The 17683-nt window shown below is 31.2% G+C and overlaps 1 protein-coding gene and 1 long non-coding RNA gene across 2 annotated transcripts; both read right to left on the minus strand.

The window, feature by feature from the left end:
• Positions 1-3768: 3768 nt before the first annotated feature.
• LOC123920273 lies at positions 3769-4691 on the minus strand. Its single transcript, XR_006813591.1, has 3 exons — positions 4392-4691; positions 3929-4118; positions 3769-3805 (listed from the first exon to the last, which is right to left on the minus strand). It is a non-coding gene; the product is annotated as an uncharacterized LOC123920273 (long non-coding RNA).
• A 5251-nt stretch (positions 4692-9942) lies between these two features.
• LOC123922138 (traB domain-containing protein-like) lies at positions 9943-15922 on the minus strand. Its single transcript, XM_045974883.1, has 8 exons — positions 15866-15922; positions 15709-15768; positions 13865-13948; positions 13647-13751; positions 12556-12681; positions 12380-12438; positions 10523-10634; positions 9943-10250 (listed from the first exon to the last, which is right to left on the minus strand). The coding sequence occupies exons 1-8, from the start codon at positions 15920-15922 to the stop codon at positions 10134-10136; spliced, it is 720 nt and encodes a 239-aa protein (XP_045830839.1). The 3' UTR covers positions 9943-10133.
• Positions 15923-17683: the final 1761 nt, after the last annotated feature.

The raw sequence follows: 17683 nt of genomic DNA on the forward strand, positions 1-17683 counted from the left end.
TGAAATTGGTCCCTTTTCTTCCTTCTTTCAATTTTCACATTGTTGTTTGACATGATTAGAAAACGACAAATTGGCTAAAAAATAAAACATTGGAGTATTGATTACGTAACCAAAATGACATTAATATTCTTGTCCACAAGTATTCCTCCAAATGGCACCCATCATATGTATGTGGTTCAAACTTCTAACCTCACAAGTTCCTATAAATTAAATGCCTCATACACAACAATTTTCTAACCACAAAACTAAGCTAAATTAATTAGCAAGATCTCTCAAAATGTGCAAAGGTACTATAGAAGAGAAAAATCATAGTTCATGCAAGAGGTTTCCATCTAATGAAATTGCTTCAACATGTGACAAAAAATCAACTTCAAGTTCAATATCTTGTGAGCTTTGTGGATTGAAAGCTTCATTGTATTGTCATTCTGATAATGCATATTTATGTAGAAAATGTGACAATTTAGTTCACAAAGCCAATTTCTTGGCACTAAGACATGTAAGGTCTTTCTTGTGTAACACGTGTCAAAATCTTACTAGAAGATATCTCCTTGGAGCTTCATTAGAGGTTATTCTTCCAACCACCATAGAGAATCTTCCTAATGATGATAGCATCAATAGAAATTGTTCAAGAAAGGAGAAAAGTACTACTCTCTTTCAGTTTCTTTAGTATGCATAACTTTTTTCAGTTTGTATTTTCTTTTTTAGTTGATTTTGAGCTTAGTTAACATCTTCTTCATGGTGTCTTGGTGAGATTATTGTTGAAAATAGGAGAGTTTGTAATTTTTTCTTGATAACAAGATTCAGAAAAATGTGATAATTGATTCATCCAGTTTATTTTCCTTCCAAATATAGTATGTAATATTATTCAAAAGTAAAATAAAATAAAATTAGTAGTTATGGTTATTGTGTACTATGATATGTACTGTGATGGTGAGTATATAACCATTAATTTTGATATGTCTCAATAACATATTAAATGACTTTTAATTTTTCTAAAAAAATTTATGTATGATCTATATGATATAATCTATCAATCTAACGATCGATTTTGTAAAATTCGTATTCGTTATAATGTTATTTGACACTTGTGCACCATGCACAATATGAGTAACTTGTTCATGTTAGAAAAAGCCTATACTTATGGTATGTTTGGTGATCAAGAGAAAGTGAGAAAAGAGAAAGAGGTGAGAGAGAGTAAGAGCATAGAGAAAGATGTGAGAAATATAGTAGATTTGATCTATTGATTGGTATAAGAGAAATAAAAGAGAAATAGAAGAGAAAGAAATGTTGATTATATTTAAAAGTACAAAAATGTCCTCAAATAAACACATTTTCACTAGTATATATTAATGGGTCTTGTTAACATGTGCCCTTATGGCACATGTTAAGATATACCAAAATAGAAATTCAACATTTAATGATACAAGAAATTTAATGCTTCAAAAGTCAAAATGCATAAATTAGCATTTAATAATTTCTATTTTTGCTTCCTTAACATGTGCCTTAAGGGCACAAGTTAACATTCTCCTAAGAGAAATACCCACTTTCTTCTGTCTTTCTCTCTTCCCTTTTTCTCTCTCCCCTATTTCTTCTAAATACAAACTCAAGCCAAGCCATAGTAGTTTCTCCTAGCATGCCAGACATAAATTATAGGTGAATATTTCGATACATATTTTATTTGAATATTGGTATATCTATTGAGATGAACAATTCTGACACTTCAATACATATCTTAATTAGCTATATATCGTTACACTGTTGGGGTAAATAATTCTAATAAGTTTACAAATAGTATTTAATAAAGAAAATTTAATAAACGCTATTTGTGAATTTACCAGAATTGTTCATCTCAACAGGTGTCCCAGTACATATTTAAATAAAATATGTAACGAAGAATTCACCTTAATATATTTCTTTTGTTTTTTATCCTTTAAAGACAGAATTAGATTATGATCCATGTTGTGACGGGACTGATTTAGGCCACAAATGAGAATGAAGGTGTCAATTTATCTTATACCATAATCTTCTTTAATTTTATTAGACATATGTCAGGAGGATCAACACTACGCAACCACCATCTTATTTTAGATTTTTCTCAAAACTCGGATATAGAGCTTCCCTCAAGTAACAACCGCGATCCACAATTGAATATATATTCTTGATACCATGACTACACTTAAAAGTTAAGACATTCAACAAGTTAAATTTTTAATCAGTAGCAATACAAACTGGTTCCTACATATTGCACTTGAATGTAAATGTGACGTGTAGAAGAAAATGAACTATCTTAGTTTTCTTACGATAGAGGGTTATCAATACAAAACAAATAAATAAAAATGATCACACTATATTAACATATCTTCAATAGCTCCTATTTTTGAATAGCTAAATAGTATTATTAAAGAGCTCTCAACGAATAATACTTGATTCTAACGGAACAAAAATTTAAAGACTTGTTTGTTACCTTGTTCTTCAATTATCATCATCATCTTTCAGTTTTAAGTACATCAATACATAAACAACAAAACAATTTTGCCCAATAGCTAAGAGAAAATTATGCACAAAATACAATTAGTTAGATCCAATGGGAATGTGGAAGGCATGCAAGAGATATAAATTAAACTAATTAAATGACAAAGATAGAGGAAATGATGGGCTTCCCATGTAAGATTTTTAATGGCAGTTGTTTTTTTATCTCCTCGAGTTTTGGTAGTCCTTACAAATTGTATTTTTTCTTTTTTAATATTATTTTAGAGTCATTTACTAGGTGATTTAGACTGAGGTCTCAATATAATTAGGATGTCAAGTTATTTTTTGTCCATTAATTTCACCCCTTTTCAGAAAAAAATAATATAATTGAAAAGAACACAAAATTAGTAAAGTTAGGAATCATATTTCAACGCAACATAGAATTCAAACCTTCAAAAATATATTATCATGGTTCAATCCATATTAGTCGCAAAAAATGTAATAATATGCATGGGCTCATAGATTCCACTTCTTCGTTATTTGATATCATTCTACTCTAAAATATTTGGTTAGGAGGGTTGATACTAGGCCAATTTGCACTCAAAGATCATCTCAATTCGACTTGAGATACATATGCACGACAATCAAAGCACTCATGTGTTAGATGATAGCTCCCGACATTTGGGAATTAAAGACTAATCCACATAGGAGTTCCCCACCTAAGATTTACACAATTTAAGTGTCAAGAAATGAGAAATCCTAAAGTTGTTTGATATAATTGAGGATTGTTCAAACATATATTAAGAGTTGGAGGAAAAAAAATCAATCTTTTCACCTAAATTGTGAATTTAGGGTTTTAAGTTTAGATTGTTCATGCTGTGAAGAAGTCAATGTTCAATCAATCGTTTGAAGGTTCAAGGTGAATACTTCAAAGATTGGAATTGAACATATTCATTGCAGAAAATCAAAGACACATTTTGAAAGGTTTTCAAGATTTGAGTTTTCAAGGGTGTAGGATCATAGGGCTCGAGGAGTTTCTAATTATAACAAAACATTCAATAAAAATTCTCTTTAAGACTCTCAAGAAAAATTGACCTATAATAAATAATCTAAGAAAAACCAGAGTGTGAGAGTAAAACAACATTTGAACTCTAGAAAAAAATGTAATAATGGTAACCTCTATTTGGTAAAGATGGAAAAAGCATAATCATAAGAAAAGAAAAAAAAAAAAAAAAAACGAACGCATCAAAGAGATATACATACATGAAAAATATCATGACTCTGATACAATCTTATGAAACATGGTAAAGCTGATATAAGAGAGAATATGCAAAAACTGAAAAATAAAAATTGTATTAGAACGAGTACAAGGATAGGATATTGATTCACATCAATCAACTATTACATAACCTTATATATAGATAACAAATGAGTAACTAACTACCAAGAAATTACTTACTCAATTAATTCAATTAGTATCTGCGATATTGTAGATGAAACTTTATCTACATAGAGAATTCATTCTTTTACACTTAAAGATAGGTTTTTGTTATTATGGTCACTCCAGCCACAACAATGCCTACATATGCAAATATTCTCGTCACAGGTATAGGCAGTTTGGGAGGCGGAATTGTCACAAGATCCTCAATCTGATAATAGTAAGGAAAATTGGTTTCAGAAAATCTTTCAAATACAAAACAGAATACTATACTATTTTTTTTTTTATTGTATTAATCCTCTGATTCCCTGGGAAAAATGGTTTTGTTAATCCAGAGCTCGGCCAAGAACTATAGTTTAAATAGTTCTTTTTCTTTTCCAAGAAAAATAGGAGCAGTTGAATGATGCACACATGATACTCCTACATTCTAGCAATTATTATAATTAAATATAACATATAAATAACAGAATATTCACCAACCTACCTTGATAGGTTGCTTCCAGTTCTTTTTGATTCCTTGAAGATGCCCCTTTCCAACAACAGCAACAACTGATCTGCTCTTTCTTGCCACTTTGAATAATGTGTGGCACATGTATCTGGATAGAAGCAATATTGTAAACCTTGTCATACATAATATATGATATGATATGACACAACATATAAACATATAATTCTATTGTAGACAAAATCTAGATAGAGTTTTTAAATCAACTTATTTGAACTTATTCATTGATATAATCACTTGTGAGATATTTTAAGAGAGCTTATAAAAAACAGCTTATGATATGTTTATAATTAATTGTTTTAGCTTATTTTTATAAGATCTCCTAATGTTTTACAGGTTTCAAGAACACGCCTTAGGCATGCATATCAAAAGAAAGGTCATACTTGTTTTGGACTGGACCAAGGCCAAATACACGCGGCCCAAGCGCTTTAGTTCCCGCCTAAATTCATTCCTTCTTGGAGGCACCTTAATAGTAACAGACACAATAGTTACTGTACACTACCTGCAGTGGATACGCACCACCCTACACGCTCATGGGACTGTTAGATCCATCTCAACGGCTCTCATCATCTTAAGTGTTAGTTGTTGTCAGTTGTCGCTGAAGGTTATAATCGTTTGTCTCTATATAAAGGCAAGCTTTGGTGCCAAGACACACAATTGCAATCACTTTACACTTCACTCTCTCTTGATCACATACTAACTTGGGTGTTGGAGTGCTAACATGTTTTGCACTACTCTCCCCAACCGGAATTCACCGTACTTGAGATCTATCGCCACTGTAACTGTCTTGAGTCTCACCGTACTAGTTACACACTGTCTTGAGATCTTTTCTGAATCTTCCCGAACCTACTTCTTTAACGTTTTCATCGATTAATTTCATCTCTGATGGCTGAATCGAAGGTTGCACGTAAGAATCTTGCATGAAGGCAAAGATCAGCTTTGCAGACACTGGAATCTTGCATGATGGCTGATATCGGAACCGGTGCTTCACTAATAAGTGGTTCCCGCATATTTATGTAACTCAAACATTGTGTTCCAATGAAATAAAATATGGATCATATTAACTTGTGGCCCGAGTGCACATCTTAAAGAAATATAACATTTAATGATACAATCCTTAAAAAAAAAAAAAAATATTTAATGATACAAAAAAAATTAATGTTTAGAAAATTGAATGCCAAAGAGATAGGGAAGAGAGAAATAGTGAAGAGAGAAATAAGAGAGAAGAGAGATAGAAGAGAAATTGGATGGAAATTTTATATGGTTTGGATGAATAGAGAAGTGAGAAGAGAGAAATTAATAAAAATGAGAAAATAACAAATTTACCCTTTTTTACAAGAAAATAAACTAGTTGAATGAGGGTATTGTTGTAAAATTATTTATTTCACTACTTGTCACACAAATCTCTCCTAATATGGAGAGATTTATTTTTGGCAGTTACTAACCATTATATTTCCCTCTTTCCTTATTTCTCTCCTCATCCAAACTATAGAAATAATTAATTTCTTTGCTATCTCTCTCTTTCTTATTTCTCTCTTTTGTAAATCTACCTAAACAAACACAGTGTATAAGTTCATTAAATATGGGTCAGGTTAACTTGTATCCTTAGTGCAATGTTAACATTCTCCGTAAAATATAATGCAACTCTTAAGTAAATGCTTCAGTATGGAATTATTTAAACCACTACTAGAAAAAAATCCAATTAAAACAGAATTTTGGGATATCCAAAATAATATCAAAATAATTACACATTAACGGACAACAAACTATACCGATAATCCTCTAAAAAGAAGAATAAATAAGTAACGAATCTTGAATCTTCATGAAGATAGAGATTCACTAGATACCCATTAGTGATGCTCTTAATACAATAATTTTTTATTTTTTTAATCCATTTTTACTTATATTTTGGGATAGAATATACATTTGATAAGTTAAAAAAATCTATTTAAACACAAAAGTCAAATACTTAATATTGTTCACTTTATTTATTTATGGTATACGATGAACAATTCTAATATTTTAAAAAAGAGGATTTTTGTTCCGTCAACTAAAAAAAAGATTTTTGTACACAAAAATTGATTTTTTTTTAATAAACGAAATGACAAACTCAATGAAAACTCACATATACAAAGTGGTGGGATCGGGGTTCGAACTCCGATTATGATGTCCGACACTAGCAATTTTTGAATTTCTGTCGATTGAGAAAAAGTGAATGAAAACTCACATACACAAAGTGGAGGACGGGGTTCGAACTCCGATTATGGTGTCCGACACTGACAATTTCAGCATTTCTGTCGGTTAAGCTAGGATTTGTGAACGAAATTGAATTGTGTTTTATTAATCTATTTTTTTATTAACACAAAATAAATTAAAAAAATACTGGGTCCACAATCACACACAAAGCTCTAAATTTTTGGCCAATATGAAAGTAAATTACTCGTTTTTTAACAACATGTTGACAAAACAAAAGGAAATTCCAATTGCAATGGATGAATGAAAGGAATAAGTTGATTTACCTTAGAGAAATGATTGGTACCAACTACGTAGATGTCACAAACACCATCCTTTGCTGTAGAATCACACGACAATACGATCACATCTTTCGAAAGTTCCTTTGGTAGCTCAACTCGCCGTTGTTCCGGTGACATTTCTCCACCGCAGTTTGCGGCGGTTTTGAGTGAAAATCTGGGAAAATGAGTGAAAGGAACGAGTTGAGCGAGTTTAGTACGAGTCACCAGGTGAGTCATTGTTTCTTTCTCCCTCAACAAACAAACTTTGAGTGTGCAATGCAATGCTTGAGAGTTGGGACCCCACTCCCTATAAAATAGGAATGGAAGTGAGAGTTGTGTGTGATTATCATCTCTGTATTTTTTGTGTTGTATTCAAAACTTTAATTAATCATTTTTTTTTTTACCGAAAAGAAATATAAAGTTATTTCGATTTTTTGACTGTAGAATAGTAAAGTCATCTCTAAAATTGGAATGCTAGTTGTTTTCTTTTTGGTTCACTTTCTCTCTCTCACCCTTATTTTGTTTAAAGATGTGAGGTAAAAGTAAGGAAATTAATATTGTTTTACAGGACAGGTTGATGAATAGGGAAGAGTGTTGGGTCACTGATTCATGGGTCGAATTACTGGATTACTGATTGAATTGCATGACTAAACCGAATAAAATCGGATAACTTGGTTGAATAAATCGGTCTATATAACAAATTTATATAGGTATTAAATTGGGTCGAACAGAATAATTCGATCTCTAAAAAAAATCATAACACCTACAAAATATTAAAATTTCAAAATATCATAATTTAACAAGTTTATTCTTTAAATTCAAATTCTAAAAAATTAAAATTAGGTTGAAGACCCAACTAAAAAAATCTTACTCTCTTCGAACACAAATATAAGTAAAATTGTACTTTTAGATTCATTGAATAACAGATGTATCTAGTCTGTATTATAGTCTAGATACATATGTTATTCAATGAATCTAAAAAATGCATTTTTACTTATATTTGTGTCCGGAGGAAGTAACACCTAAAAAATAAATTATTTATAAGTTGTTATAAATATAAAAAAAAATTGACAATAGTTTCAACTTTACTCAACAATTTGGTGATATTCAGTTTTGCCAATGGTTCCATTGCCGATGGTTCGATGACTTAACAAAAGATGAATTAAATAAGAATTTTTTAGTTTTTTGCACATAAAAATTCATCTTATGTTAAAAAATTCTAAATTTTTATCGGAGATGTTCTTATAATATTATAATTTATAAACATGAATACAAAAAATCATTCAAAAATGTGAAAGTATACACGAGTTAAATGAAAAGTAAGGACTAAAAACAATGACGGGAAAAAATTTATGGACTAAAAAGTGTGAAAAAATCTTCAAGGACTAAAATGAAAATTCTAGAAAATTATAGCGACCAAAAACATATTTAACCCTATATTCGATCGCTCCTTTTCTTTTAATAGCTAAATAATATTATTAAAGAGCTCACAACAAATAATAGTGGATTTTAAAGAGTTTTTTTTTTGTTACAATGAGTTGGGAATCAATCACATAACCTATAACATACTACCTAAACCCGTCATCACTAGACCAAACTCTAGTAGCTTTGATTTTAAAGAGTTGTTTGTTATCAATTATCATGTTCTTGTTCTTCAATTATCCTCATCATCTTCATCATCTTTCAGTTTTAATTACTCAATACATAAACAACAAAACAAATTTGCCCATAGCTAAGAGAAGATTCTGCAAAAAATACAATTAGTTAGATCCAATGGAAATATGGAAGGTATGCAAGAGATATAAATTAAATGATAGAGATAAAGGAAATGATGAGCTTCACATGTAAGATTTTTAATGAATTGCTGATTTTTTATCTCTTGATTTTTGGTCTAGTCCTTACAAATTGTACTTTTTTATTTTTTAATGTTATTTTAGAGTCATTTACTAGGTAATTTAGACCGAGGTCTCAATCTAATTGGGATGTCAGTTCTCTTTCGTCCATTAATATCACTCCTTTTAAGAAAAAATAATATAAGTGAAAAAAACTCAAAAGGTGAAGTTGGAATGATATTTCAACACAACATAGCATTCAAAACCTTCAAGAATATATTATCATGGTTCCATCCATATTAGTCACAAAAAGATGTAATGATATGCATGGGTTCATAGGTTCGACTTCTTCGTTATTTGATATCATTCTACTCTAAAATATTTGGTTAGGAGGGTTGATACTAGGCCACTCTGCGAGTGGATAGAAAATTCGAATTGGCTATGTACTCAAAGATCATCACAATTCAACTTGAGATACATGTGCACGACAATCAAAGCACTCGTGTGTTAGATGATAGCTCCCGACATTTGGGAATTAAAGACTAATCCACATAGGAGTTCCCCACCTAAGATTTACACAATTTAAGTGTCAAAAAGTGAGAAATCCTAAAGTTGTTTGATATAATTGAGGATTGTTCAAACATATATTAAGAGTTGGAGGAAAAAAAATCAATCTTTTCACCTAAATTGTGAATTTAGGGTTTTAAGTTTAGATTGTTCATGCTGTGAAGAAGTCAATGTTCAATCAATCGTTTGAAGGCTCAAGGTGAATACTTCAAAGATTGGAATTGAACATATTCATTGGAGAAAATCAAAGACTAAATTTTGAAAGGTTTTCAAGATTTGAGTTTTCAAGGGTGTAGGATCATAAGGCTCCAGGAGTTTCTAATTATAACAAAACATTCAATAAAAATTCTCTTTAAGACTCTCAAGAAAAATTGACCTATAATAAATAATCTAAGAAAAACCAGAGTGTGAGAGTAAAACAACATTTGAACTCTAGAAAAAAATGTAATAATGGTAACCTCTATTTGGTAAAGATGGAAAAAGCATAACCATAAGACGAAGAAAAAAAAAAGAATAAACGAACGCATCAAAGAGATATACATACATGAAAAATATCATGACTCTGATACAATGTTATGAAACATGGTAAAGCTGATATAAGAGAGAATATGCAAAAACTGAAAAATAAAAATTGTATTAGAACGAGTACAAGGATAGGATATTGATTCACATCAACTATTACATAACCTTATATATAGATAACAAATGAGTAACTAACTACCAAGAAATTACTTACTCAATTAATTCAATTAGTATCTGCGATATTGTAGATGAAACTTTATCTACATAGAGAATTCATTCTTTTACACTTAAAGATAGGTTTTTGTTATTATGGTCACTCCAGCCACAACAATGCCTACATATGCAAATATTCTCGTCACAGGTATAGGCAGTTTGGGAGGCGGAATTGTCACAAGATCCTCAATCTGATAATAGTAAGGAAAATTGGTTTCAGAAAATCTTTCAAATACAAAACAGAATACTATACTATTTTTTTTTTATTGTATTAATCCTCTGATTCCCTGGGAAAAATGGTTTTGTTAATCCAGAGCTCGGCCAAGAACTATAGTTTAAATAGTTCTTTTTCTTTTCCAAGAAAAATAGGAGCAGTTGAATGATGCACACATGATACTCCTACATTCTAGCAATTATTATAATTAAATATAACATATAAATAACAGAATATTCACCAACCTACCTTGATAGGTTGCTTCCAGTTCTTTTTGATTCCTTGAAGATGCCCCTTTCCAACAACAGCAACAACTGATCTGCTCTTTCTTGCCACTTTGAATAATGTGTGGCACATGTATCTGGATAGAAGCAATATTGTAAACCTTGTCATACATAATATATGATATGATATGACACAACATATAAACATATAATTCTATTGTAGACAAAATCTAGATAGAGTTTTTAAATCAACTTATTTGAACTTATTCATTGATATAATCACTTGTGAGATATTTTAAGAGAGCTTATAAAAAACAGCTTATGATATGTTTATAATTAATTGTTTTAGCTTATTTTTATAAGATCTCCTAATGTTTTACAGGTTTCAAGAACACGCCTTAGGCATGCATATCAAAAGAAAGGTCATACTTGTTTTGGACTGGACCAAGGCCAAATACACGCGGCCCAAGCGCTTTAGTTCCCGCCTAAATTCATTCCTTCTTGGAGGCACCTTAATAGTAACAGACACAATAGTTACTGTACACTACCTGCAGTGGATACGCACCACCCTACACGCTCATGGGACTGTTAGATCCATCTCAACGACTCTCATCATCTTAAGTGTTAGTTGTTGTCAGTTGTCGCTGAAGGTTATAATCGTTTGTCTCTATATAAAGGCAAGCTTTGGTGCCAAGACACACAATTGCAATCACTTTACACTTCACTCTCTCTTGATCACATACTAACTTGGGTGTTGGAGTGCTAACATGTTTTGCACTACTCTCCCCAACCGGAATTCACCGTACTTGAGATCTATCGCCACTGTAACTGTCTTGAGTCTCACCGTACTAGTTACACACTGTCTTGAGATCTTTTCTGAATCTTCCCGAACCTACTTCTTTAACGTTTTCATCGATTAATTTCATCTCTGATGGCTGAATCGAAGGTTGCACGTAAGAATCTTGCATGAAGGCAAAGATCAGCTTTGCAGACACTGGAATCGATATCGGAACCGGTGCTTTTTGTTATTCATGAAGCTTCTCCGCAAAACGCCACCGATTCACTTCAAGAATCGCGAGCATCAGTGTTTGCACCTTTTCAAGCCCAAATCAATCCAGTGTTTCAAGTACAAACACTGCCGCCTCCGTCAAACGTGTCGCGAAGCACCATCGTACGCGAAGAGAACCAAGGAAACAGACAAGAGAAGGCACAAGAAATTGTTGAACAGGCATCAACCAACGATATACTGATGAACATGAACATGTTGCAACAGCAGAATACGCAGCTACACAACGTCGAAAAGTCGCAAGATCGTATTCTGGTGGAGATCGCCACACAGATCGAAGGAATCCAGCAGACTCAACATAATGTGGTCCACGAAGACGAGGATCAACCGAATGATGCACAATCTCAACCGCTTTGAAATGATAACTCAAGGCAGAAGAAAGCCACATCACAGCGCCACCACAGCTGGAACGGAGGCGTAACACGTTCACCTCCCCATGACTCTGACAACAGTGGAAGTAGTCACACTCCACCGCCACCGTAGAAGGCAAGACTCCGTTTCCTATCAAGAAGACACACGCGCTGGAGAAACAGTTGAATCCGGAGTCATACAACTCGTATGACTCTGAATTATATGACAATTAATAAAAGTGTTTCAGTAAATGAAATTCATTTTATTATTGAAACATACAACTAACTAATTACTATTCTTAAGAGTCATACACAACTAAAATGAAACACTTATAATAAGACAGAGGTATAGTGCGTAGCTAGCTAACAAGTAACAACCCTTTCCCCAAAACCAAAGCCCTATACTCTTCCTCCTAACTCCAAAGCAAGTTTTAAAGCATGTGATAGAGACAATATTAGAACTTACTGATCTCTTTCATCGACAAAGGTCTCCACTACAGTTGGCAGCAACTCAAACATTTTTTCCTTCAACCGAAGAGGCAATGCAAAAGTAAAACCCATGTTAGGATATAGCCAAGAACTTAGAATAGACATGATAAATTCACATTTATCACAAGAGCATTAGATCATGAAATAGTATACCTTTATTTTAGCTATATCAGAGAATGATAAAGAATCTGAGAAATTGATGTCTGGATAAGAAGAAGGATTGAACGCTTTTATGATGTGCTTGAGTGGCAGCTTCCTCCAAGTTCTCTTTAATGTAATCTGTCTCAATCAAAATTATAACCCATCAATACAATATCAAAGTTGCAAAACATAAGTAGTACTGTTAACAATGAAAATAAAAATAAAAATAAATAAATTAGTGAGCATTTAAGGATTTCATTCATGTTAACTCTTAGATTCTTAAGGAAAAGGTTTAATTACAGTTTTGGACTTTTGGTCCCTCTATTTACACATTTTCACAAAATTGGTCCCTCTATTTTAAAATCACTCAGTTTTGGTCCTCCACCGGATTTTTATTCTTAAAAATTGTGATTTAATATATTTTAAATGATATGGCATACGATTTGATGATGTAGATTCATCCAGGTGTGATAATTGCTTACATTTCATTAATTAAATTTCAAAAATGAATAATTTTTAAATTGAAATCGAAGTTTTTATTGAGTTTTTTAGTAATTTCGTGACTTTTTATCATTTATTTGTCATCGGTATCATTTATTTGTCATCAGATTGTATGTCGCATCATTTAAAATATGTTAAATCATCATTTTCAAGTAAAAAAATTTGATGGAGGGACCAAAACTGTGTGATTTTAAAATAGGGGACCAAAATTGTAATTAAGCCCAAGGAAAAAGACGATAGTAACCCCAAGTTAAACGAAAGTTAAGTAAAATCATGGCAAATATTGTTTCTGTCAAGTAAACTCAAGTGCTTTTGATCGATCGAGTTGAAGTTAACACGTATTAACCATTCAAAGATTTAAGTATCTGGTCTATATCATTGTCTAAATACAATCTTTAAATGAATTTAAAAAGTAATATTTTTTTTATTAAGGACTAGAGGGAGCATTACTATCATAATAACACTATTCATGAAAATACCAAGAGTTGAAAGCTATATAAAGAATGAAAAAGATATTACATTATACTTATGCAATATCAGCAGTTTTTCATGAAGTACCAAATTGATGAACTCATAAATATGAATTTAAAAATTAATCTAACCTGTTGAGGGCGATCACCAAGTACCACTTTGCCACCATACTTGCTTGCTTCTCTAAATCCAGAACGAAACTCAGCACCAGGATAGACATCAAGTCCATTGGCAATCTGTCAGAAATGGATGCAAGAGATGATAATTGCAACATTTGTTTTCTCGAAAATAATATACAACATTCCTGTATTAGATGGAATGGAAATGATTGTCAAACATAGAAACATGCCTCGGCAATGAACCTCCAATAAAGTATTCCAAAGATGTTGTGTTTTTTCTTCAACATTGCAATCATGTCTTCCACAGTAGGTACCTGGAAGAAAGAACGTAATGAGGAAATTAAGAAATTAGTTATACCATGATGATGTGGCCAAATTTCAAGATTTGATTGGATTGCAACTATTGTACTAGTATATTTCTAAGTGTCTCTTTGGAAGATTTGATAGTCCCTCGAACTTGAATGGAGGAATTTATTTTATTTCATAATACAAATCTTTATCTTTATTATTAGAAAAGGAATAAAACTGATTCGGGTTAAGCAACTAAATGGTATGCAAGAGGAACTTTTATGTTACTTGCTATTATTAAGCCTGTTTGAAGCTTTCTTTTGACAGTATTAAGTTCTATCATATTAAATTTCATATGAGAGCTTCACAATAAGAAACAAAAAATACAATGTTTGGTTCAATGATGGATTGATTTCTTTGCATAGAAGGTGTTATATGGTATATGATTCTAAAACATGGTATATGATTCTAGCATTTGGTACATTAGCATTTGTGTGTTTTAATTCCTACTTAACATCTATATTTTAGTAATTCTAATTTTCAAGTTCTTAACATTTGCGTGACAAATTTATAACAATTGAGCAATGCAAATGAGAGAGGTGATGATGTTCAAGTTCTTAGTCAGATGGCTAATAATAATAATAATAATAATTGTGCTTTGGTATAATTTTGTTAGTTTTTTTATTTTGTTATAGATTTTTATACTTGATTCATTTGCTTAATTTATTTAATTAACAAGAATTGGCTGAATATTGCAAAAATAGCACATTCATTAAACAACTTTGATTTGTTAATAATGCTATGACTATGATATATAGATTGCTTATTTGTTTTATTTTTGTTTCTCAGGTTACTTGGTTTTTGGATTACAAAGGAGGGTATTGAAGTTGGTGATTCAAACAAAGAGTTGACTGCTGCTGCGGCTGATAGTCTCGAATCAATTGTTGTGAATGTTGTTGGCAGTTGTGCTTGGTCAGTTACTAAAAATCTTAATTTAAGGTCATCCTCCATTTCAACCATCCAGCTTAAATTTAATGGTTTACATCTCCTATTTCTCTGTTGTTTTGTACTTTAGAAAATAGACAACCTTAACCCTTTTCTTTTCTAGATTTTCCACAAAATGTTTCTAGGTTCTCAATCACACATATTTTCTAGATCAATGAAAACTATTGGAAGTCATTTTGATCCATCTGATAGTGCTTCATCACATGTTATAGTAAGTAGATTATTTCCATGAACAATCTTCGAAACATAAATTCAAATTTATTATCAGTAATTTAGTTTCTTTTTTTATTCTCCACTCATGCTAGTGCTCAAAACCACTTTGTACATGTCCGTTTAATTTAAGGCATTATTCTAACCCTGCCTGAGGTGCGTAAGCACTAATAACATTAAAAGTGTCTTATTCTACTACAAGTTTTAGGGTTGTGATCCGATCTTCTATCCTCTATGCAACCACAATATACATTTTCCACTCCTTAAAGGTGATAAGTCAGAAAGAGATCATGTCCAGAGAGGAATATAGTGATACTTTTTTTTTTATCAAGTAATCTAGTAGCTAGAAAATCCACTTTAGAGGTGAATAAGTGGAGTGTTCGGGGTTTGAACCCCAGCTTCTACACATATAGTGCAATGTCCCTGCCAACTGAGTTAAGCTCACGGGGACGGAATATAATAGTGAGAAAAGAATACTAGCAAATAGTGTATATAATATAATAGGCCATATTAGTGTGTTGCCATATATACTTGCTAAATTAATCTAAAATATAATGTTAAAAGTGGAAACCTTAATGCTTTCAGCGAAGAGGACTGCTAGACGACTTGAGCACAATTCCAAAAAGACGGTCTGCGATAAACAAAAGTGAATCAGACGATTTCATCATAAAAATATGTACAAAGAAATAAGGGTATGAAACAGCTTGATATCAAACGAAAAAAAACACCTCTGGTTTCAAAAATTTGATGATATCTTCAACTTGTTTGCTTGATTCCTGCAACATAGTTCAACATAAAGTTTGGTTTGATAGTAACACGGACAATGTAATAAGATAAGCAAAAGTTATTTTTTAGATTCATTGAAAAACCAATGTATTTAGTCTAAATATTAGCTAGATACATTGATTTTTCAATAAATCTAAAAAGTAAATTTTACTTATAAATAAGGCCGGAGGGAATACTATACTAGCTCCATTGCAAATTACTAGACATGTTATTTTTCCAATATATCTCCTCATATTGATAATACTACTAATCTATGAGAGATGAAAAGTTAATCTTGAATAAATACATTTATATGCTAACAACGATCTACAGCATCTCTAATCTAATCGTCATTTTGTGGTAAACCAATATGAGTTTCACACACCACTAATAAGTGGTTCCCGCATATTTATGTAACTCAAACATTGTGTTCCAATGAAATAAAATATGGATCATATTAACTTGTGACCCGAATGCACATCTTAAGTTACCTAACAATAGAAATATAACATTTAATGATATAATCCTTAAAAAAAAAGAAATATTTAATAATACAAAAAAATTTAATGTTTAGAAAATTAAATACATTATAAGTTCATTAAATATGGGTCAGGTTAACTTGTGTCCTTAGTACACATGTTAACATTCTCCGTAAAATATAATGCAACTCTTAAGTAAATGCTTCTGTATGGAATTATTTAAACCACTACTAGAAAAAAATCCAATTAAAACAGAATTTTGGGATATCCAAAATAATATCAAAATAATTACACATTAACGGACAACAAACTATGCCGATAATCCTCTAAAAAGAAGAATAAATAAGTAACGAATCTTGAATCTTCATTCTATGAAGATAGAGATTCACTAGATACCCATTAGTGATGCTCTTAATACAATAATTTTTTATTTTTTTAATTCATTTTTGCTTATATTTTGGGATAGAATATACATTTGATAAGTTAAAAAAATCTATTTAAACACAAAAGTCAAATACTTAATATTGTTCACTTTATTTATTTATGGTATACGATGAACAATTCTAATATTTTAAAAAAGAGGATTTTTGTTCCGTCAAATAAAAAAAAAGATTTTTGTACACAAAAATTGATTTTTTTTTAATAAACGAAATGACAAACTCAATGAAAACTCACATATACAAAGTGGAGGGATCGGGGTTCGAACTCCAATTATGATGTCCGACACTAGCAATTTCAGAATTTCTGTCGATTGAGAAAAAGTGAATGAAAACTCACAGTGGAGGACTGAGGTTCGAACTCCGGTTATGGTGTCCAACACTAGCAATGAAAAGATGATTAAATAAAGATAATGTTCATTTCTTGTGCCAAAAAGGCTAAAACACATGAAATTGTACTAAAAGAAAAAACAAATTCATTTTTCCAACACTTCTTTTTTTACACATTTTCCAACACGTTTTTAGGACTCTAATGCTACTATTTTGTATTGTGTGTATACTAGTATAAATTTAGGTAAAGTTTTAAGTATCTTAGAGTTTTGTTGGATATATATATCCGGGTATGCTCTAAACAAACTTTATTTAATATTTAAATTTTATTTTAAAATAAAAAAATCATAGCTAATGAATACATATTCAATCAAACTTTAAAAGTGTTCACTTAAAAACTACATAAATCGGTTGCTGCTGAAGGAGCAATTCCACAATTTGCGCATGGATGAGGGTACGAAAATCTCTGATCATCTTAGTACTTTAAATAATATTGTTTCTGAGTTAGAATCTATTAAAGTTGAGATTGATGATG

This window comes from Trifolium pratense, linkage group LG4 (assembly GCF_020283565.1).
Source record: "Trifolium pratense cultivar HEN17-A07 linkage group LG4, ARS_RC_1.1, whole genome shotgun sequence".
NCBI classification, from domain to species: domain Eukaryota; kingdom Viridiplantae; phylum Streptophyta; class Magnoliopsida; order Fabales; family Fabaceae; genus Trifolium; species Trifolium pratense.

What these genes read in the sequence shown, in the direction of transcription:
- LOC123922138 (XM_045974883.1), bottom strand. Translation starts at nt 15,922, where the DNA reads ATGTTGCAGGAATCAAGCAAACAAGTTGAAGATATCATCAAATTTTTG. An exon ending in TCAAATTTTTGAAACCAGAG is followed by an intron (nt 15,769 to 15,865) that starts GTGTTTTTTTTC and finishes TGTTTATCGCAG; the next exon opens with ACCGTCTTTTTGGAATTGTG. An exon ending in CTGATATAGCTAAAATAAAG is followed by an intron (nt 12,439 to 12,555) that starts GTATACTATTTC and finishes CTTCGGTTGAAG; the next exon opens with GAAAAAATGTTTGAGTTGCT.